The sequence below is a fragment of the Lichenostomus cassidix genome, chromosome 6, assembly GCF_008360975.1.
Source record: "Lichenostomus cassidix isolate B80296 chromosome 6, HeHo_3.0, whole genome shotgun sequence".
NCBI lineage: Eukaryota > Metazoa > Chordata > Aves > Passeriformes > Meliphagidae > Lichenostomus > Lichenostomus cassidix.
The window spans coordinates 17997421-18018193 of NC_139487.1; the positions used below are offsets into that span (position 1 = coordinate 17997421).

The 20773-nt window shown below is 41.2% G+C and overlaps 2 protein-coding genes across 8 annotated transcripts in view; one reads left to right on the plus strand and one right to left on the minus strand.

Moving 5' to 3' along the window:
• Nucleotides 1-20773, minus strand: part of PKD2L1 (polycystin 2 like 1, transient receptor potential cation channel) — a 311230-nt gene that overhangs the window by 56190 nt on the left and 234267 nt on the right. The window lies entirely within an intron of this gene.
• The window catches only part of MARCHF8 (membrane associated ring-CH-type finger 8), an 85377-nt gene that overhangs the window by 5972 nt on the left and 58632 nt on the right, over nucleotides 1-20773 (plus strand). For 5 of the 7 annotated variants that reach the window (XM_085065358.1, XM_085065357.1, XM_085065364.1 and 2 more), the window contains one exon: nucleotides 14930-15108. In XM_085065358.1, coding sequence (XP_084921484.1) covers nucleotides 15013-15108 — 96 coding nt within the window. In that variant the 5' untranslated portion in view covers nucleotides 14930-15012. Of the gene's footprint in view, nucleotides 1-12397; nucleotides 12468-14929; nucleotides 15109-20773 lie in introns of all 7 variants that reach the window. The other 2 variants (XM_085065360.1, XM_085065362.1) reach the window with 1 other exon arrangement.

Sequence of the window (20773 nt, forward strand, 5' to 3'; positions counted from 1 at the left end):
AGCTGGAAGTGCCAGGACTAGGAAGGACAGTTGTTGTCAGTGTTTTTTCTCTAGCGCAATCTGTGACCATTGATTTACATTGAAGCTGCTTCTATAAAATGTGTCTGTATGTGTACATGTATCTGTGCATGCATATCATCCATGGAAACCAGGTAGACTGAAGATTTGCTGCTCTTTGGCATTGCAAGTGATCTCTAGAAGGAAAAAGATTTTTTTACACCAAACATGATAAATGCATACTGAACTAAATGGTGTCTAGTTTCAATGAGAAGAAAAAAAGGCACTTAGCTTTAAAAAGAAGAGGAAGTTCACTTGCAGCTACAGTGTTTTTTTGTGAGAGACAGGAAATCTGAGGTTTTTTTCCTGCTTCTGACCTCTCTTTTCTAGTTTAAATTACTTCACCTATGCATACCTTAGTTTCCTGCAACTCAGTTGTCATTGATGCCATGGTATTTGTAAGGTTCTTGGATTTTTTAATTAATTTTTTTTTAACCTGTTTCCAAAGGGGAAGTGGGCTTATGCAATCACACTGCCAGTAAATTCTGAACCTATTGGCTAAATGTCATATAATTGTTGGAACTTCAGATGTTGCAGAAAGAATGGAATTTAACTTGCAATGTCACAACTGAGAGCTGCAGCATCACCCTGTGCCAAAGCCCATGGAGTTGGCACTTTTTAAACATAAAACAGGTCATATGGGTGAGTGGCCCTTATGAAACCTACAACCACAGGATATGAAACTGCAGGATATCAGACTGTGCTAATGCTTCTGCTGTGGTGTGGCCTTCCTCCACTGCAAGGCATTCTGAAGGCTTAGGAGAAAAGTTAAAGTATTGTTACTAAATTAGAGCTGGCATGATGCAGCAGACTCTTCACAAAATTAATGTTTGATAACATAAGGGGGTGGAGGGAGGAGAGATACCCTTGTAAAATTACATGATTCTTGTCAGGCTGCCTTGATCTTGGGAATTAGCAAAAAACAGTAGCAGGTTTGATTAAAATATGGAAGAGGTTTTAACTTTGCTCTTGGTATAATAAAGCAGAAGCCAATAAAAACAAGATCAGATTTCAGCCTTCTAAACACATTGGTGTTCTAACGCAGTGTTTTACTACCGAAGCCTTGAAATATCTTGTTGCTTTGGGGCATGAGAACTGTATATTCCCTCTTAGCAGTTCCTTTGTGTGAGGCATGTATTTTGTTTCTACGATTATTGTGACAGCAGTGTTCAGCTATTTTGTACCCTTCATGTTGAGGTCAGAGCTGACAGGGGAGGATAACTCTGACTGAGACCACTCAAGTTGAGTCTTTGTGATGTTGCAGAAATACTCACCAAGCTCCTTTTATTGCAAAGTTGCAAGTCTTGGAAGGTCTTCATGTTGTTCTGTGTGAGTTGCTACATGCTTTGGCAGGGTGTGAAAAAGAGTCCTGTGCTAGTGCACCTGCAGAGCTCTGCAGTTCTTAAGACCTTTTAGAGATGAGTTTCTTTTATGTGCCATCTGGAAGTGTAGGAAAACTGCACTGTGATGTTTTCTGGGCAAATAATGGAGAACCTGCAACACTCTTGTGTTTTCCAAATGGCAAGAAGTTCAAAATTATTATTCTTTAACCTTTCCTAATCCATCTGATTACTTTCTTAAATTAAATGTGTGGCTTTGTTTTTAGTGAGGCAATGTGCAAGTGATATATTAGAGCTGCAGCTTCAAAGCAGCAGGAGATGGCTCTGCCAGAGCCCGGTGCCTCATGCCAGGGCTGCCTAAGTGCTCCTTGCATTTTACCCCTGCTCAGTAAGGCTGCATTGGAGATGCAGCAAATGCAGTGCGGAAGCATCGCCTCTGTATATGTACATACCAAATGCAGCAGGATAAGTTTGACATATACTTTGCAGTCTTTTGGTGGTATTTTTCTTCCCAGGATCTCCCATGGTCAGTATTTGGTGTTTTGGGGACTGTGAAGCACTTGCCCCAGACCTAGGCTTTTATTTATTTGTGGTGTTGATATCATCTTCTCCAACCACAAGGCAAGGATCCCAGCTCAGTTGCTGTTGAACATGTGTGGTTCAAGATAAGATTTCTCACTCACTTTCCTTTGTTAGTGATACCCTGGCAAGCATAGCATCATGTGGTCCAGCAGCTTGAGAGCAAAGAACTCAGGATCAGTTCCTTATATAGAAAGGGAATTAGATACATCAGGCATTTTATTCTTGGCTGTGATCTTTCATTGTGTCTTGTTAGATATTTGTTACGGTTGTTTGCTTTCTCAGTCTCCTTGAGCTCTACTTGTCAGCTTGGACATGTGTTCAGTATGTCTCATCCATCTTTGATTGCCTACTGGGAAGTTTTTTAGTTGGCATGTTCTCACTGTGCAGAACTACAGGTGCTTTGCAGAGACTTGGTAGGCTGTGATGCCCTGCAGGCATCGTGCTGGTTGGCTGTTTGTCAGCTGCCTTTTCCAGTCCTCATTAGCTGCTGTATTAAGGCTCTCTGCTCTGTAAGACCTGCATGGGTTTGGCTTAGCCTGTCTTCTCTGTGCCTAGTGCAGGGATTGTGGGAGGAGGCTGCAGGGATGGTTCTGCTTCAGGGTGGATGCTCTGCTCAAGGAAGGTATGTTTTCCAGTTGGATCTCCATGCTCTGGTATTATCTCGTTTTCCATATGACACTACAAAGCACACATTTATCCCTTGTCACACAGTTTGTGTTGCTGCTTCTATGAATGAGGGAAAAGAAACTCAGAGAGCTGATGATCCAATCTCTGAGTGATTGCCTTTGAGCTGTATCCTGTATGGCTCATGGGCAGGTCTTTGTGGTTGATGTAATCTAACTAATGCATATGAGAGACATCTGAGCCAGGAATTGGGAATTTAATAAGATGACGAAACTGTTGGGTTTCAAGTCTGAAAGTAATTCTTGTCAGCAGGGGATCAGAGTGGAAAGCGACTTGACTTGTACACAGTGCATCCCACCAAGGCCAGTTACATGGACGTACTGCAGCACAGACCTGCTTTTTGGTGATGCTGTTCATTCCCTGTCTCCAGCAACCCCTCTGAGTCAACAAGAGTTGGCAAGTTTTCTGAGCCAAGCCTTTCTTCTGTGTTTACTTGCTTTATTGTAACGTGCCAAAAAAAGAAGAAAATCACTAGCAGGCTAAGTCATGCATTAAGCTGGTGAGCAATAAAACAGTGTGTTACGCTGTCTCTGGGCCTTCTCTGACCCCTTCTATAAAACATGCCACACCAGGATGACTACTTGCAGAGGGATGGGTTACTCGAGCTTGTAAACGACTTCTCCACTGGTGTGTGAAGATGGCTGTGCCTTTGTTGATTTCTTCATCTCGCCTCACCATTCTTTCTGGGCTTTGGGTGAGAAACTTGAAAATGTTGCTTCTTGGGTTCAGGATAGCTGCTTCCTCTTTGCTGATAAATGATGGCTTTTGAAGAGATACTAAATGTTGTATTGGAAATTGGTATGTAAAATGTAGTTTTAGAAAAAGCAGTAACTAATTTACAACTGAGTGCAGCTCCAGCTCAATCAGACAATTGCTAAAAGTAAACTATCTTCTAATTCCACTGGTGATCTCTAATTGGAGAAGTATTCTAATTCATAACCTTCCTACAGGACAAGATCGAAGACTGAAGTGGTTTTGCCAGTCTGGGAAATCTGGACAGGATCAGTGTTTGGGAAGGTAACTTTCAGGGGAGACCAGATGTTCTAACAGTGATGGTAGTGCCTTTGCACTGCATTTATGCTGAGCCTTTGCCCCAGCTAAACGCTATAGGGTGCAGTTTTGCCAGCAGTGTCTTTTTTCCAGGCAGAGAAGATGCCCTTCTTGGTGGGCATCTGCTTCCTAGAGATTTTTTTTTCTGTTAAAAAACCCCACACCTACCCCAAAAAAACCAGTCCATGAGCATAAAAAGGAACATCTATATGTGTGGTACATTGCTGTTTCCTGCTTGAAGCTGTTAGGTTGAGCATTTTCAGAGAGCTGTGTGGCTTTGCTGCAGAAGCAGCATAGCAGGGAAGAGGGAGCCTCATCAGCTAAGGTATTTCACATACCCTGAGACTGGGATCTGAATACATTACAGCCCTCTTGTCAGTTTCCTTTCTTAAATTGGATGACTTCTGTTCTCTGTAGTGAGGCAGTGAGAGATCAGCTGGCCTTGCTGAGATGTGAAACTCCTGTTAATTCTGCAGGGAATGTAGGTGATGTGAGCTTGTACCAGGTTATTTCTTTGTAAGATGATAGTAATGTTGCCAGGTCATGCCACTCACTGAATAGCATGTGTCCCTGAAAAGCGAGGAGTGTAACTTCCTCCAAGCTCAAGGCTTTATGCCTCAATCAGAGAGAGCAAAGCCAATGGAGAAGGGCTGTACCAGGCACAAGGTCACTTGCAGAGGGGACATGCCTGTTTCTAAGCACAGTAGTGCTTCCTGTAGCACCCAGAGGCTGAAGGGAATGATTGGGTCCTTTAAGGTCAAAGTAGCAGTGTTTTGGTCACCTGTGGATTCCTGTCACTTCAGAAAGAGCAGAAGACATCTTTAGTCTTCAGATACCTTATGACCATCTTGATGTAATGTACAGCCCCTGTGTGGGAGCCTGTACTAAAGATGGGACTATCTGGAATGGAGCAAGCCAACTGTTTTAAGTGAGCAGAAAACGGAGGAGATTTCTATCTTGACTTTTTAACATCTGTTGCATTTGGAATAGGAGGTAGTTTTCTTTTTTTCAATTGAGGAAAAAAAAAACCAAACCACCCTTGCATTTGACATTTTAAATGATTAATAAAGAAATATGTCCATATCTTTCCATTAGCATAATTCACCAGATGTTCAAATTATTTGTCTGTAGTCATTTCTCATCTACTCTTTGGGAGAGCAAATGTCCCTGAATATTATTGTAATTGTGACTACTTGGAGAAGAAAACTATAAAGTCAGCTGGTATGGCTCCTAGAAAACCTGAAGGAGAGTGGGGTGGAGTTGTGTAGGTTTTCTTCTCTGCAGCTAAGGATGCTGTTGATGTAAAATTCAAAAGGTCCAATGCTTGCCTCTTTCTCTGGCAGTAGATTTTCCGCAAGGATTGATGATATTTTAGCTTGATAAGTAAATGAATAAAGTTTTTCTTCTAGCTTTCAATTTCAACAGATACCTGATAAAAACTATTGTTTCTTCCAGGTTTTGCCTTCATTAATGTTTCAGGTTTTACAGTAGTGCTGATGTGCGCTAGAGTTGCATCAGCCTTGTTTAGCACACTTGGCTCATCTCACTGGCTCCTGTTTAAACTAATTTAAAGTGAAGAGCGTCTGCTTGGGGAAAAGACAGAAAAGCCACTTCTAAATGCGATTGGGTTGAAAAATGTGACATGTCAGTTGTCATCAGTGATGTCGCCATGCTCCTGAATTTTATTTCCCTGTTTAGAGAACTTCATATAGCAGCTTCTTTTACTTGCCCTGTAGATATGCAACAGCATCTGAGAAACCATTCCATTGTATTCTCTAGCTATCACCAGGTTACTTCAAAACCTCCTTTTGTCCCACAAGGAAATTGCTATTGGATAGCTTGGGCCTCCCCTCACCCTTGCTAGACACTTGGAGATTGCTTTGAAGCACATGCTGGAGTGAAAACTGGTTATCATTTAGGAGTAGGTCAAAAGGCCACTGCAAGTCAGCCTATTCTCCAGCAGCAAGAAACAGACCTGTGCAGTTCTAAGTATTTCTCATTGGTAAGCACCATTTTCTGTACCTGGGTACTTCACTCTGTCTCAGTAGCTTTCTACAGCTGACTGTGGTTGGCTGGCAATGAGCAACTAGTGGAAGATAGTTGCACTTTAGAAATACTGGTATAGTTCTGGTGATAGCAAGATGTGATGGCTTTGATTTAATAGGATTTATACAGGTCTAGCAAGTGCTTGGGAGTGGATTGGTGGAGTTTGTGCTGTTTCTCTAAATCTCTCATAAAATGTCTAAACTTCTAAATACTTTTAGAAATGAAGGGACTAATACTGCATGGGACAGAAAGGGTCAAGACTTGATTGCTGAATTGAGAACAAGGACAATGGGTGAGGATGCAACTGCTGGACACTGGTTTCTTTTCTGTGTGAAAAGGCAGTGATTTAAAGGAATACACAGTCATGTATTCATCTCATGATTGCATCCAGTGGCTATTTTAGGTACAGTGGGGATGAATGGCCCTTTATAGACTGTGGTAAGGAATGCCTTGTCTGTGGGTGTCAGTAATGCCAGTCCCTCCTTTTCGGGTGGCACAGAGCACTGTTGTGAGGGAAGGATGCTCAGAACCAACACGCACGTGCCAGGATGCTCGTGTGAAATAACACCCTCATGAAGGGAGACTGTGCTGGTGCTCTGCTGCTGCCAGTGCGTGTCGATGTCAGCCCTGGCACGGGGAGCTGGGCTGAGGGAAGAAGTGCTGTTTGTCAGCATTCTGAAATCAGTTGCCTGGCCTTTAAACTACGCCAGGGACACTTACAATATGATAGGCACATGCAGCCTTTTTAACAACCCAACAAATTCCATGATAAGGTTGCAGCTGGAAGAGGCTGTCTTTTTCTGGCACTGGAATGGAATCATTTGTGTTCACAGACCTGGACTCTGTCCGTAGACTTTATACAGCTTTACTTTTTAGTGATAGTACTGTGACACAAGAGGTTCTTAAGGTCTTCATAGTGTAGTTTTCACAGTGAAGTTGATGAGAAATACCATGTTTGTCTGCCTAGCAACTTCCTCTAATCAAGATCTGGCAATTTTTGGTGACAGCACAGGTGTGAAACTGAAAGAATGACTCAGACGTGTAGTGCTGTAATTGCTTGTCTTACTGTAGCACTTCAGTCTGTGCTCTTGATTGTGCCAGGTAGTGTACATTGCCATGGTAAGGAACAGAAGCTATCTGTGTGGCTGAAATAGCCTGCAGGTGGGAAGTGGAAGTGCTGTCATCCATCCATTGCACGCAAGTGGCTAAACGGAGGAACTCCAATAATTTGCCTTCCTGAGCCACAGCCAGTGAGCACACCTGGTGATACTTGCAATAAAGCTGGGCAGCAATGTCAGTGGGGCTGTGGACTCCACTCCCCCAGCACGTTGTTCTGCCTGGAGCACAGTTCTCATGCATGTCACAGTACTGGTCCTTCCCACACTGCCTTCTGCATGGGGGATTCTTGGATGTGGCAAATTTGTAGAGAAGGTATAAGAATGGAAAAAGATGGAAACATAAAGCCATTAAGGAGACATACTATGCCTGAGTGTATTTCCCAATAAAAAGTTCTCACTGAAATCTGTTATACTTTAATGACTTGCAGTATTTCCTTGTATTTAAAATGTATTTAAAATCTGTAAACTTGGGGGTAGCAAATGACTCCTGGTAGCAAGTTTTGCATCAGAAATCAGGTTACTTTAAAATGTAGGAAATTATGGTTGAAAAACTCATCAGTGTCGTGCAAGTTAGCAGAAGAATCAGGTACAGGGTGCTTGGTATGTTTGTGTTTTTACTCTGCATTTGAACTTCTGCAGACCCTGGTTTTAAGCTCTTCAGTTGCTTTGGGCAAGTCCTAAAGAATGTGGTTTATAAATGTTTCTTCAGAGTTTAAAGGTTTGTCATAATGATCCAGAAACCTAGATTTTATTAAGGATTCTGCAGCAAAAACATGTTGTAACTTAAACCTTTAAATAAAGAATTACCTGACATTTAACTCATAAATCATTCAAAAGAAATCCATTCTTATGTGCATAGCTTTGGAAATTTCTTACTCACCCAAAGACAAAGAAGGAATGATTTCATGTTTCTTCAAAACACAGAATCATTTAATCAATTGTGTATTCTTTTTACTCTGCCTTAAGGGGAATGTTTTGCCTGGTAGCAATTAACCAATAGTGAAGAATGTTGATTAGGTGCCTGTTGTTCGTAAATTGCTTTTACAACTATTCATCTCTGATGTAATGGAAAATAAGCGATGTAGCACAGAATTTTTGTAAAAATGCATCGTTGTTATCTCTGTACAATATAGAATGTGAGCAATGTCCTCACTGAACAGTCGTGAGATTGTTCTGTTTCGTCACTGTCTTGCATTGTAAATATTTACACTGTTTGAGAAACCCAGGCTTTTGTTGTCTTCAGTGTAAATGTATGCATTTTTTAATAATCTTTATTAATTTTGAAGATAAAAATAGAGAGCAATTTTTCTTTGGATTTCAGAACCAACTTAGTTTTGTGAACCCCAAAAGGTTTATAATAGAGAATGGGAAGGTATCATAAATTATCCATAGGGGTTAACATTGTATCATGTGGTCAAGTGTACTAGACTAGACATTTACCTGCAAATACGTGTTGGTGCAAATTTGTCTCTGCTCTGTATATGTATTAATGTCTCTCTTTTTCCATTGGGTTATAATCTTCATTACATTTTCTTTCAAAAAATGTCAATTGTCACATGGAGCATTTTGCCAAATCATAACAATCGTGGGCTTTTTTCACAATAGATTTGCAGTGATTCTGGAGGTCTGGGGTGTTACCTTGTCCTTGCTATCACTTGCTGTCTTTCCTTGGCGTGTCATAGTGTTGTGGGTTTTGGCACATGAGTTAGGGTGTGTGGAGCACCTGGTGCTTTGCTCTTTCCACGGGACATCAGGAAGGATCAGTGATGCTTCTGATACAGGTAAATTGCTATTAGCAGCAGAAGCAGACAACAGTAATTTCTTTTTTTCTCAGGGGATTGTAATGACTATACTGTTGTGTTATTGTAACAGAGGAAAGTGATATTTGTTTTCCTGAATTCTACCAAGCTAGTTCATAACTGCAGTTATCAGCTGATTTGATTTGAAGGGAATAGTTTTTAAGGAATCTGTTTTTCAGAGGTCCAGATCCTGCTCAGCTTCCATTGAAATCAAGGCAAGGGTTTGCTAAGAGCTCTGGGACTGTTGTTTACTGAGACTGCAATTTAATTGCTTTCTTGTCTAGTTGTATTATATTTGTAAAAATAATTGTATTATTATTTTGAGAGGAGTCAGCCAGAGCTGGCAGATACTTCTGTTTCTCTGTGTGTTATGTGTAGTCTATGTTCCTGAAAATTGAGAAGCTTTTAAAGGGAAGATGAAAAACTTGCAGAAGACTCTCTTGTCCCCTTTCTAAGCCTTTCTTTTGATTCAGCTACTCAATAACATGATTTAAAAATACAATAGAATTTTAAGTCTCAAAGCTGATTGGTTTTGGGACACTAGCAGGTGGAGAAAAGGAGGAACTGAGAGAATAAAGGGAGAAGTTACAGCTAAGCTAATAAACAGTGAAAGATATATGGGCAGACTCATAGCTGTAAATAGCAATAATCCAGAATTACATCTGCCTAGTCTGAATACAAGAGTTCTTTTCAGGGTTAGTACAACGTTAGAAGGGAAATGTGAAAGGTACTGAGGGAAAAAGTGTTAGTTCCTCTCCCTTAAGCTTTCTTGATTAGATTTGTTTGTCAGGTTAACAAATGCATGTGAAGTGCATGAGGCTCGATAACATCTCTTAAATAATGCTGTTAACAAAGTACTGATTAAGCTACAGTAACCCAAAATGAAGCACAGATGCAGGATCCTCTTTTTGAAAATGCACATCTGTCATCTCTAGAAGAGGATTACATAAGATACATTAGTACAGGAAGAGTCCGAACAAGCTCAAAATGAAATAAATAAAAGCTTCAAACTGGGGCCAACAGAAGCTGATAGGATTGGAAATATTTGCAAATAAGGAAAATGTTGTGTACAGAAAGTAGGCATAAGCTATATACATCTGAAACGTCAAAGTAGCTTGGAAAAGTTGAGATGCACACAAGAATTTGCTAAAGTCACTGGATGAGGGCTTCCCTTACCTTCAGAACAACAACAAAACCCCAAAACTAAAGGTTTTTTTTTAATGGGGTTTTGAGATTTCACATCAAGACCTCCTTCGGAAAAGTTCCAAATCTGAATTCATAAATTGTTTCAAGTCTTATTCTGAGAAAGTAAGGCAGCTGATGAAAATGTTACACCATCTAGCAGCAGTCAAATTTCTTCAGGGAGTTTCCCTTCCTATTTAGGTTGGTCAGGTTTTATGCTGCATAGAGGGGAAGTTTCAGAAGACCAGATTGCATGGCAGCAATCCACAAAGTATCAGAGCAGACTTTTCAGCCTGCATCTGGAAGGTTCCCTGCAGTCTACAGGCTGATGCACTCCATGGCATGATTGTCACAGCAGTGGATGGTACTTCAGTGGCTGGATTATCTGGACATCAGTGATCTTTTGCTTTATTTTTAACCTGCCCACCCTGCAACAGATTGTCAGAGCACTGACACATGTGATGCTGCTCACCATCACTACTAGGGTGAAGACAAGTATAAGAAACTTTGGGGCAGACCAGAGCAACTCACAGGTGAAATTCTTTCCAATTTCCTTCTGTTGGTGACTGTCATCTTCCTTCTGCCGTGGGTTCCAGGGCATATCTTTCATTCACATAACAACGTATTCTTTTAATCCAGAATACTTATAGTACTTTAAGTAGGACAACAACTAACCTATTTGACTGCTGTTTTTTTTCTGCTTCTGGGTAATGCAAAGCATGTGTACACACCTACAGGTGTCCTCCAGATGCATTTCTTCTGGTAAGGCCTTTGTATATCTGCAGCCAGTGCCACTGCAGCTCCAGAGCTTCTGTTGAGGTTTTCCAGCATACACTGTGGAGCAAGGGAGTATGGTGGACTTTCTGAAGCATAAATGACCTAATAAAATCTGCTGTTCAGACTGCATGTTAGTAGATTCTGGTAGGTACCAAACTACAGACAGGAAATCATGATTTGTGCTTACTTGCCCTAGTCCTGCTGAGAATCTTTGGCAAAGAGTAGTTTAGCCTTCATTTTGGAATGTGTAATGGGCAGAGAGCTGCAGTAGGTGGCAGGTAATGGGAGGACTTCCAGCTGCATTCTTCCAATGGCACTTGACACGCTAACATGCAGCAAGTTACAGATCATTTGGTTCATCTCATTTTCTTGCTGTCACTTGAGAAACTGAGATCTTGACAGGGTGCATGATGAAAGTGGGATTTCAAGTGGTTTCCCATCTACTTCTGTTATACTGAGGTTTCCTATTGTTTTCATCCCTTCTCATTGTTGAGGAATACATCTGGTGCAGGTAGTTCAGTTTGCAAGATGCAGATTTAGCTCCAGGTAGGAGCCTGAGACAAGAGGTCATGAACTGCCAACCCTTTGCATAACAAAGGACATGAAGTTGAATGGTGCCATTGAGGTGAATGGACACAGAGACACAGCAGGAGCAGGAGACTTGGGAGGATGAGCAAGACTTGTGTGCAGGTAGACTGTGACAGGATAAAAGCCCAGGGAGTCCTTTGTTGGGGGTCCTCCTTGAAGGCACCAGCTTTGGCTGTTTCTGTGTTATTGCGCTGTGAGTAAATGACTTTGTGGAACAAGACATCTGAAGCTCTGCCATAGGAAGCCTGGGGTCGAGCCAGTAAGGAAACCTGGTCTGTCTGTGTGAGTGGGGTGTGCAGGGAGCCAAGCAGGGGGCCTGGGGGCTCCTGGGAACCATCTGCTCTGAAGGGCTTTGGTCCCAGCAGTGAAAGTCTCTGGTATTGAGAGTGTGACTGACAGAAGTGGATGGTCAGACTGGAAGGGTTCCTTAACATCAAGTTAAGGACATGCTGATAACCCAGAAGAACCAAATTTTCTGCTTCTGTCAGATGTACTGTTCAGGGGAATGCCCCAGCCACCAGGCCCAAGTCATGTGCATGCTTTTCCTTCCTTTTGTACCTCTCAACTACCCTGAGAGACTTTGTCCTTTTTCCTCTGAACTTGACTGGTTTTTCTGCAGCTTCATGGTTCTAGCAATGTGATGAGGACCCAGCTGATGTGGTTCCAGGTGTCTGCAGGCATTTTTAGTTACTGTTTTGCCTGTCCTGCAGAAAGCAAAATTGGGCTATCTGAGTGGGTGCAATCATAGCTTCACTGAGCTAAGATGATCTGCAGGCTCTGCAGCCAGGATTTTGACCTCTTTTGTCTTCTGAAATGGTGTGTATTTCAGAAGACTCTCTGCAGTGGCAGTATGGCTGGAGTCCATCTTTTAGGAACCATTGTGGCTGCAGATAAGGGGAACAGTTGAGCTTCAAGCTGTCTCTGTCTTGGCATTCCCGTGTGCCCCAGCCAGCTTTGCAGGAAGTTATAAACCAAATAAAACACAGTGGAGGAAGAAGCAGATCCCTTATCTGCCACCCCTGGGCAAGTCTAGTCTGCTGTTGGGTGGAGATGCTGTAGTAATAAGGAATTCTCATTTTGTGTGAAGTGTGGTGTGAACATCTAACTGGAATCCTGAAGAGAAGGGAATATCTAGAGCAGTCCCCTTGCCTTAGCATTTCTTCCATTTTGGCAGGCGCCCAGTTTGATGTGCTTCAAGTTTGGATCCCACTTTGCAGGTGCCCAACTCTTCACCTTTGAATCAGGTAGGATGTGGAATTAATTTAGCTGTGTAACGTCCTGTGGAGCTTGTCATAACTTGCTTTGTGTTGGCTTTGAGTGGCATTGGTTTTCTGGCATCTGTGTCTGTTTGTACTCAGTACTGCAGATGGTCCCTTCATTCACGGAACTTTATCCTTTAATTAGCACTGTGGAGTTAACGTGCTTTAGGTTGATACAGACAGATTTTGAGTGTGTGCATTATTAGGGACCCAGCAGATTGGGGATGTGACAGGGTGGCATGTGGGTTTAGTTCACAGCTTTCTCTAAACCACCCTTGAACAAAGGCAGGCTTTATTAGAGCGTCTGCCAGGCTTCTTTACCAGAGGAGGGCTGTTTCACATCATCTTTGAATACCCAGTTGGATTATATCTGCTGTTTGAGCTCTTTCAAAGAATTCTAACACATGCTGTCCTCGAAGTACCTGCAGAAAAACTGGTTTGACTTGTTTGTCATCATCAGAGAGGGGTAACTGTGTTTTCTAATAATTTTCCTTGTTCCTGCAAGCCCAGAACCCCTTTTGAGAGGGGAAGCACAGCAGGGTCAAACTCCTTCCCTTTTTCTCAGTTATCACTGGCAATAGTAGAGAACATATTACCTGGCATATTTTCATTTAAGCTTAACATTCTCTGGATTTCATTTCTCTGTGTTTTCTTGGAAAATAGCTTCCCTTCCTGCCTTGTTTATTGTGGTTTGATAGTCCCATCTCAGCCCACGTTTATATTCCCTCTGGCTTGGCTCCTTTAGAGGATGTAACTAAGCAGGTGTGTGGAGGACCTGAGGTGGTTCTCTTTATGGTGGGATTCGATAATGCTGGTAAATCCCATGTTTCTCTTTGTCCTCCAGTAAGGAAGTGTTCTTGTTGCTTGTTTATGCATACTGATATTTTACTTTTAAAGTAAGTGATGCCTAAAAGTTTTGGAGGCGTTGCCTTTAAAGCCCTCATACATGCTTTCTGATGCACTGTCTTGGCCTCTATGGAAGTAATATAAATCCTGACCATGTGCCAGTAAAGCTCTTGAATTTGGCTGAGTGCTCAAATGGGCAAATAGCATCACACAGCAAATGCAGTGTGTGATTGGGATGCAGCAGGCCTTGCAGGCATTTTTGGTTTTGTTCATGGTTTGCTCTATGACCTTTGATAATTCTTTCCCCCTCAGTGCAAAGAGGATAGTGACCTATCATTTTCCATATAAAGTACCTTAGAACATGTAATTTTTTTTTCTATTGTTGAATCAGAAGCAGTCCAAATCATTGATCCTATTTTCATTTTACACAACTGCAGCACTCCTGTGGAGTCTAGAGGAAATAGGCCAAGCTTTCTAGGTTTTTGATTCCATGAAAGCTGCTGAATGGTCTGAGTCTATCTTCAAAACTTCCACTTCAATGTTAAATAAAAAATGTGTGCAGTGTAAGTTAAGGGTATGCACTCATTGCTAAGCTGTCCTACTTCCAAATTGTTAAAAAACATAATACATAGGGCATTTATCTAGTCTCTGTTTTCTGCTTTCACAGATTCAAAACCAGCCAAACAAAAAGTTGGTATGTTATGGAAACAGAAGAACAGTGCATCATTCAGTACCCCTGTTTAATATGGTCCCTGCTGTGTTAATTCCCTTCTAATCCATTCTTTAAACACAATTGATTGTGTCTCATTTGTGGCAAGTTACGCTGCAAATAAACACACCATGATACAACGTTTCAAAAAGCTTTTCATTTAACATAACTTCACTAATCTAATAAAAGTTCTGGTTAATTATGCCTGCCTTTCAGATTACCATTGCCAATTTTGGCTAATTTATGTGTAATGCCTCCCTATTATATTAGTAAAAGAAGGATAGAGTGTATGTAGTCCATCTAGTGAATTCACAATCCCTAGTGAAGGATTTTGATTATATTAATCTTTAATAGTCTTAGGAAAGGAAGAGCTCATGTGATACATCTTTGAACTGACAGTGGTATTTGTTTATATGAATGACAAGGGCCAAATATAGGGTATTGCTTGTTTTTAGCCAAAGCTACAGCATTAATTTTGTTTTAGGATGATTACTGAGGCAGTTCAATCCAGTATGCTGAGACTGGCAGTTTAGGAAGTTTACCTGTATGAGCTTTGCTCTCAGCACCTCCAGGTAGCATGCTCACCTTGGAGAACTGCTCTTCCTCCATCTCCCTATCCAAGGAGAGTTGAGCATGATCCCTGCCCTCTAGCTCTGCTCTCAGAGCACTTTCAGAACTGGTTGATAATTTAATTATTCATTTTGCATCAATTGTGCTCCGACCTGTCTAGTTAAAATTATTTAAAATTTCCCTGTCTCTTCTCACCCAGCCAGTGCACCAAAATCCAGAGAGAATAAGAGATGCGTCTTGGTCTAGTGGATGGCTTAGCTTTGGTTTAGAAATAATTGCATTTCAAGCTACTTTAACATCGTCTAATATTTTTATTTTTTAGTTGCAAGGCCTTACAATGGCACGGAATGAGCACTGCCTTCAAGTCTCCTTCCTGTAAATGATAGGACCAAACAAGGCGGTGTGATGAACATGCCACTGCATCAAATCTCTGTCATTCCAGCTCAGGATGTTACCTCTTCCAGAGTCTCCAGGAGCAAGACCAAAGAAAAAGAGGAACAGGTACTGTCAGATATGCTTGATTTTCCCAGGAAGTTTATCTAAGTATAAAATTATGGGGGTTACCAAATCAGACCTGATTCTGTTCCAAAGCCCCAATTCCTTGCATTACTGCTCCTTTTAGTGAGGATGAATACTACCAAATTATCTCTTTATTCTTGTGTTTGCTATTTTAAAGCAACTGGCTGCAAAATTCCAGAGATTGTTGTTGAGTAACTTCTGCAAAATGCAAGCTACAGCCATGTATTTTCCATAAGTATTCGTGGTAGATAGGGATTAGGATGATGGCTCTAGTACCATTATTGTAGAAGCTGTTTTAGGTGTGTTGAAAGAAAAATTATATGGAATATGAACCCTACATGTAGCCATGCATCCTGTTTCCTTTGCTGTTTTGGTAGCATGTAGTAGTTGTGTTGTATTTCATAGTGACTAGAATATCACAAGGAAGGCTGCATGCACCCATATTGCACATAGTGTACTGTTCTATGGAATATGATTTGTGTTCTTAATTTGGGAGTATGTGTATGAGTGGAATCAATCTGAGGTCTTGCTGTGGTGCTAATGCAAAAATATTTGAGGTGTCTACTGATTTTAAGTCCAGTAAAATCCAATCAATACACTACTTAACAGTTTTTAATAGCATACCTTGTCTAGCCTTCACATGTCAACCATATTTATTCCTGGACTGTGTCTCTGATCCAGCCCAAAAGCCTTAATGTACATCATGCTTTAGTGTACACTGCACTGCATTGATCTTATATTATCTGTCAGTTCCACAGAAACCTCTTTGTGGTTTTTCAACTTTGACATAAAATGAGGCCAAGAGAACATTCACGTTATGGTACAACAGCAGGGCTTGCTTTGTGGACTGCTCAGCAGTGGTTGATTCTGAGATCTAGAGTGGTGCTGATTGCAGATAGGATGTAGCCTATGTACAAGGGACTAGAAAGACACTGTCATGTTACAGAAAGGGATTCACCTGACTGACTTTGAGTAGGGTAAAAGAATTGTTTCTGATGTGTTGGGATCATTTGCCTGACTACCCATCTCACCTGACAGCTGTCCAGATTGCACCTACCAAAGCCATCAGTACAAACAAACTGTCTTAATATTGGATTTTTTGAATCTTCTCCTTAGTAACACCTTAAAATTAATTCTTGCCCTTCAGATTCTTAAAGCAATATTTAATTAGGCTGGCACACTGCTGCTTGTGGTTGCCAGGACTAGGCAAGAAGTTATTATCACAGAGGAGATGCTCTAAATCCATAAAACACCTTGTCTCAGGAGTCTGCTGGACTCTGTCCCTTCCCACCTGTCACATATAGTCACTGTCTGGGCTGCTTCCTAGGTAAGAGGGCTCTGCTGTTTCTTCCCTTTGGTGTTCTCCCATATAGTAACTCTGTGTGCTGAGAGTGAAACAGCTTTGTCAAATGCAGGGCAGTGCTGTGAAATTACTGCCCTGCTCTGGGGTGATTGAAATTACGAGGCAGATCAGAACAACTTGTCCCCCTAACCATGCAGTGGGCCCAGAACTGATAGTCCCAACTCTTCTTCTAGACATGTTTTTCATTTTCAACACAGTGACTTCAGTGTTAACAAATCTCCCCTGTGTTTCCTTCATGATAACTAGTTGAAATGTTGATTCTTGTTTTCCTTACTGGGCTGCTGTTTGTTTTCATGCCTTAGCATGTTAGAAACATATTTAAGCAAGCATTCTGTTTTAAATACGTGCAACACTGAAGAGGAAGTGGGATCATGCAAGCAATATATTAGGCTAACTTGGAAACACTTCATGTTTCCCAAGTCTTGTCCTTCCCATCTCCATCAGCATATTCATCCCCAGGTGTCCTGCATTCTGCCAAAACTACAACTGGAGCAGCTGGAGCTCTGGGTGAGCTGCCTGCTGTCCTTGATGCACAGCTTTACAGACACTGCTGCTGCTCCTGTGCACATGAGCCTGGCCCTTGTAATCCCTGCCCTGCTCCTGGTGTTAACCTTTAGTGCTGGAGGGCAGTCAGGTTGTTAATGTGCTCACTTTGGCCAATCCAGTTAAGTTTTCATATTGCATCAGTTAGAATGTTCAAGGCTACTTTGTAGTCAGAATCCCTGTTAACTCTTGGGTGCAGTCAGGACCCACTGGCCAAGACTGCGAGTTTTGCTCATATTTAAAGAATACAGTAAAGGTGAGAATGGGGTACAAGAGAAAAAGAATTTCTAGATTATCATTGCCATATTTTAAATTAGATTTTTCGATTCAAAATGCCTGTTTTCAGTTGAGATAGCCACCACTCCAGGATAATGAGCATGCAGCTGAACATGACCCTGTGTTGGGCAAATTTGCTGAGAAGTTGTAGGTAGTTGTTGTGCCCTAGGTAATATCTGCTGTATAAGCGATGGAGACGAGGTAAAACTGAGAAAAAATGGTGTTTCAGTGCAAAGTCAGTGTAACTTCAATACTTTCGTATTTCAGTTGCATAATTTCCCATTAGACACCACAGGTCACAGTTAATTGTTTGTGTTGTGGTTGGCCTAGACACAGTTCTTATGTTTGCAGAAACATAAAACAGTTTTTGAGGAGCAAGTGCAACATCTCACAGTTTGATTCAAGTGCCATGATTTTCTTACCTTACCTTTACTATGTAATAAGAATAGTAAATTCCTTACTTTTTTCTGTGTAGGAACAGTAGGCAACTCAAACAGATATGTACGCTGTGGTTTAAAATGTTTTGAGCTGTACAAAGCCACTTGACAATCTGAACAAAATGAAACAAACCACAAACCACAATCAAAACCAATAGTATTACTTCATAGATAAATATATAGGTTTGTAGTACCAAGCTTCTTAGACCAAATGCATGTCCAGGTCTGCATTTCACAGATTGTACAGACTCATGTACATATCTCCCCTGTTTATTAATAAGCTGTGGCTAAAGCCAAGGTGAATAGAGTGTCATCTAGCCGATGAAATTTTGTCTTGCTTTCATTTTTGCTACTTCAAACTAGATCTGTGGCTTGTCTGTACCTACATCCTGCATAGTAAGAAGTCCTTTGAAGGAAAGGCTCAAGAAACACAGCAGCAGAAAATGAAGGACCAACGTGCCTAGAGAGAGAACTTCCACCAGTCTCTGAAAAATGTGTTTTTCCTATTACCCAAAACATGCTTTGTATTCTGCTCTATTATCTTTTGTGATTATGGATGTGGTTAGTTATTCTCATTTGTAGTAGAGCGGCAGAGGAAAAATTCTCAATCTGAACAGATCTCTTATTATATCTTCTGTGCTTCTGGTTAAGATGTAGCTCTTGTATTTCACGTTAAGGCTTGGTTTTAGTATATTTGGCCTTGCTACAAGAGCAAGTTTTCTGGACTAGAAATTTGTGATTAAGTGAAGAAAAGCAAGAAATCCTTACCACCTTTATCATTACAATCCAGTTTCTCAAATGGAGTGATGTATAATACCTAATTGAGTGATGTATAATAACTAGGCATGCTTCATGGCAGATTAAATTGTAGATTCAATACCTGTAGAAATTTATGGCAAAAAATCCTACTGAATTTGAAGAAGTGTTATGAGGAAAGACTTCTGCCTACTATTTATGGTCTAAGCCCTTGATGATATGTATACATAACAGAGCCTGGTAGATTCAGGTTAGTGTAATTTTCAACATTTGAAATAGTTGAAATCTGAGAGTACAGCAGTATTTCATAAAACTTTGTCCATTTCCCCAGTAAAAATGAGGAAGGTCATAAAGGGATTATTACTCTTGCATTTAACTCAGATGAACTAATAGCTTTAAGGGCTATTAATAACCATCATTAGCCTCTTACTTACCCTTCTCTAGGAATAGCTTCATACTTACCTGATTTATGGGAGAGTCACTCTGTTGTGTGTGCGAAGCTACAACCCTCCCTTGTCCCTGTTTGGTGGGCAGTATGCTGGCAGCAATGTTTCCTAATGCATGCAAAAGTAAACAGCTGTCAGGATTTGGATGGGAAATGAGGAAATGATGTTGGCATGGGATTGAGGTGTTGCCCTGGGTTTGTTTTGCTATAGCATTGTCTTTTTGAGGGCTTTGTGCCTTCCTCACTGAAGCAGACTGATGTGTACCCGAAGTTGTTACTAAGTTTTACTGCAGTGAGTGAAGCTCCCTGAGCAATAGCTTTTCACTGCTCTTCTAAAAATGTGCACCAACTGTGGCCTGCCATGCTGTGATCTCTGCAGATCTCATAAGCGGATCAGGGATGGGTGGGATCAGTGTTTGAATGAGAGATCATGAGATGTTGGTGCAAGTCATTTTTGGGTACAGTATTGTTTCTTCTCAATACCTCAATCTGGGAATTGATACTGAGTTGTCATCAAAGATCACGCAGCATTTATCACAAAAGCAGATCAATGTTGTAGTCAGATTTAAACTTGCTGATTCCACTTGATCAGCTGAAACTCCCTTCTGCTCTTTTCTCTTGTTTTCTAAGTGCCGTGTAGTGTTACTGGCTGCTATGCACTCAGCAGAGATGCTGTGATTGTCCCTGGCATCTCCAGGTACCTCTCAAAGCTATCATCTTGAAGATACTGACTGCCTAATTTGTTTGGATGAAATTATGGTGAGAGAAGTACATTGTGATGCATCTTCTTAAAGTTCTTCTGACTTTGTAATGATCTCTTGCATCCTCTAACAGGAAAGGCACTTTGGCCTATTGATTCAAATAAGCCAAATCTTACTGGAAAAGCAGGACTTGAGAAAAAAAGAGTAATAGATGAATTTGCAGGAGTTTGTAGCCATAGATCAGTGTCTCAAGATAAAGGTGCATGCTTTATGCTGTTGAATCTAGAGTGACACTTTGAGAGCTGTTTTTAAGGTACAGAAGCGCTCTGTGACCTCTTCCATTTACTTTTTGGACTTTGAGTTGTGAATGAGGTCTCTGAATGGCTGAATTTGGTCCAAATACTCAGGCTTTGTACGGCTCTGTGTGTGTGTGTGTGTGTGTGTGTGTGTGTGTGTTTGGTTTTGCTTGCCCATTAAACCAAATCATTCATTATGCAGCCAGGCTCTAAATCCTTTGTGAATTTTACCCTTTTTTTTTTTTGTTCTGCAATTTGTGTATTTATGTGTAGCTATGTCATATCTTAACACTGGGCCTGGCATTTTTCCTTTATTGCATTTGCTTTGTATAGAAACTGGCTAACTATGGAAGGATTTTTGTCCGAGTATTCTTTATTTCTTCTGTAAGAAGCAGAATATTTCTCCTGCTGTACTGCTTACAGGCATAGGCTCAGAGTGGGAACTGTGAAGTTGTTTCCTGACAATTCAAATCTTAGTTTTTACTTGGTGTGTTTTTCAGTGGATCATAAAGCATTTCTCAGAAGAAGTCACACTTTCCACTCTTCCTGCCCCTTGCCTGCTTAAGGACTTTCTTCTGTCCCACATGTTCCTGGCAAGAGCACAACTTACCTCACCGTTGGTGTGGTACCTGGGAAACTGTAAAGAAGCACACAGAAGTGCAGCCTTGCCTGAATTAAACCTGGTCTGTAATTTGGGATTTGTTTTTGTCTTACCACCCTGGTCTATGCTATCGAGTAAATCCTTTGGCTTCTTGTGTTATCCTGACTCCCATTGTGAAAGAGGGCTGGCACTGCTGACTAGCCTTGTAAAGGACTTCAGGTGTGTGGAA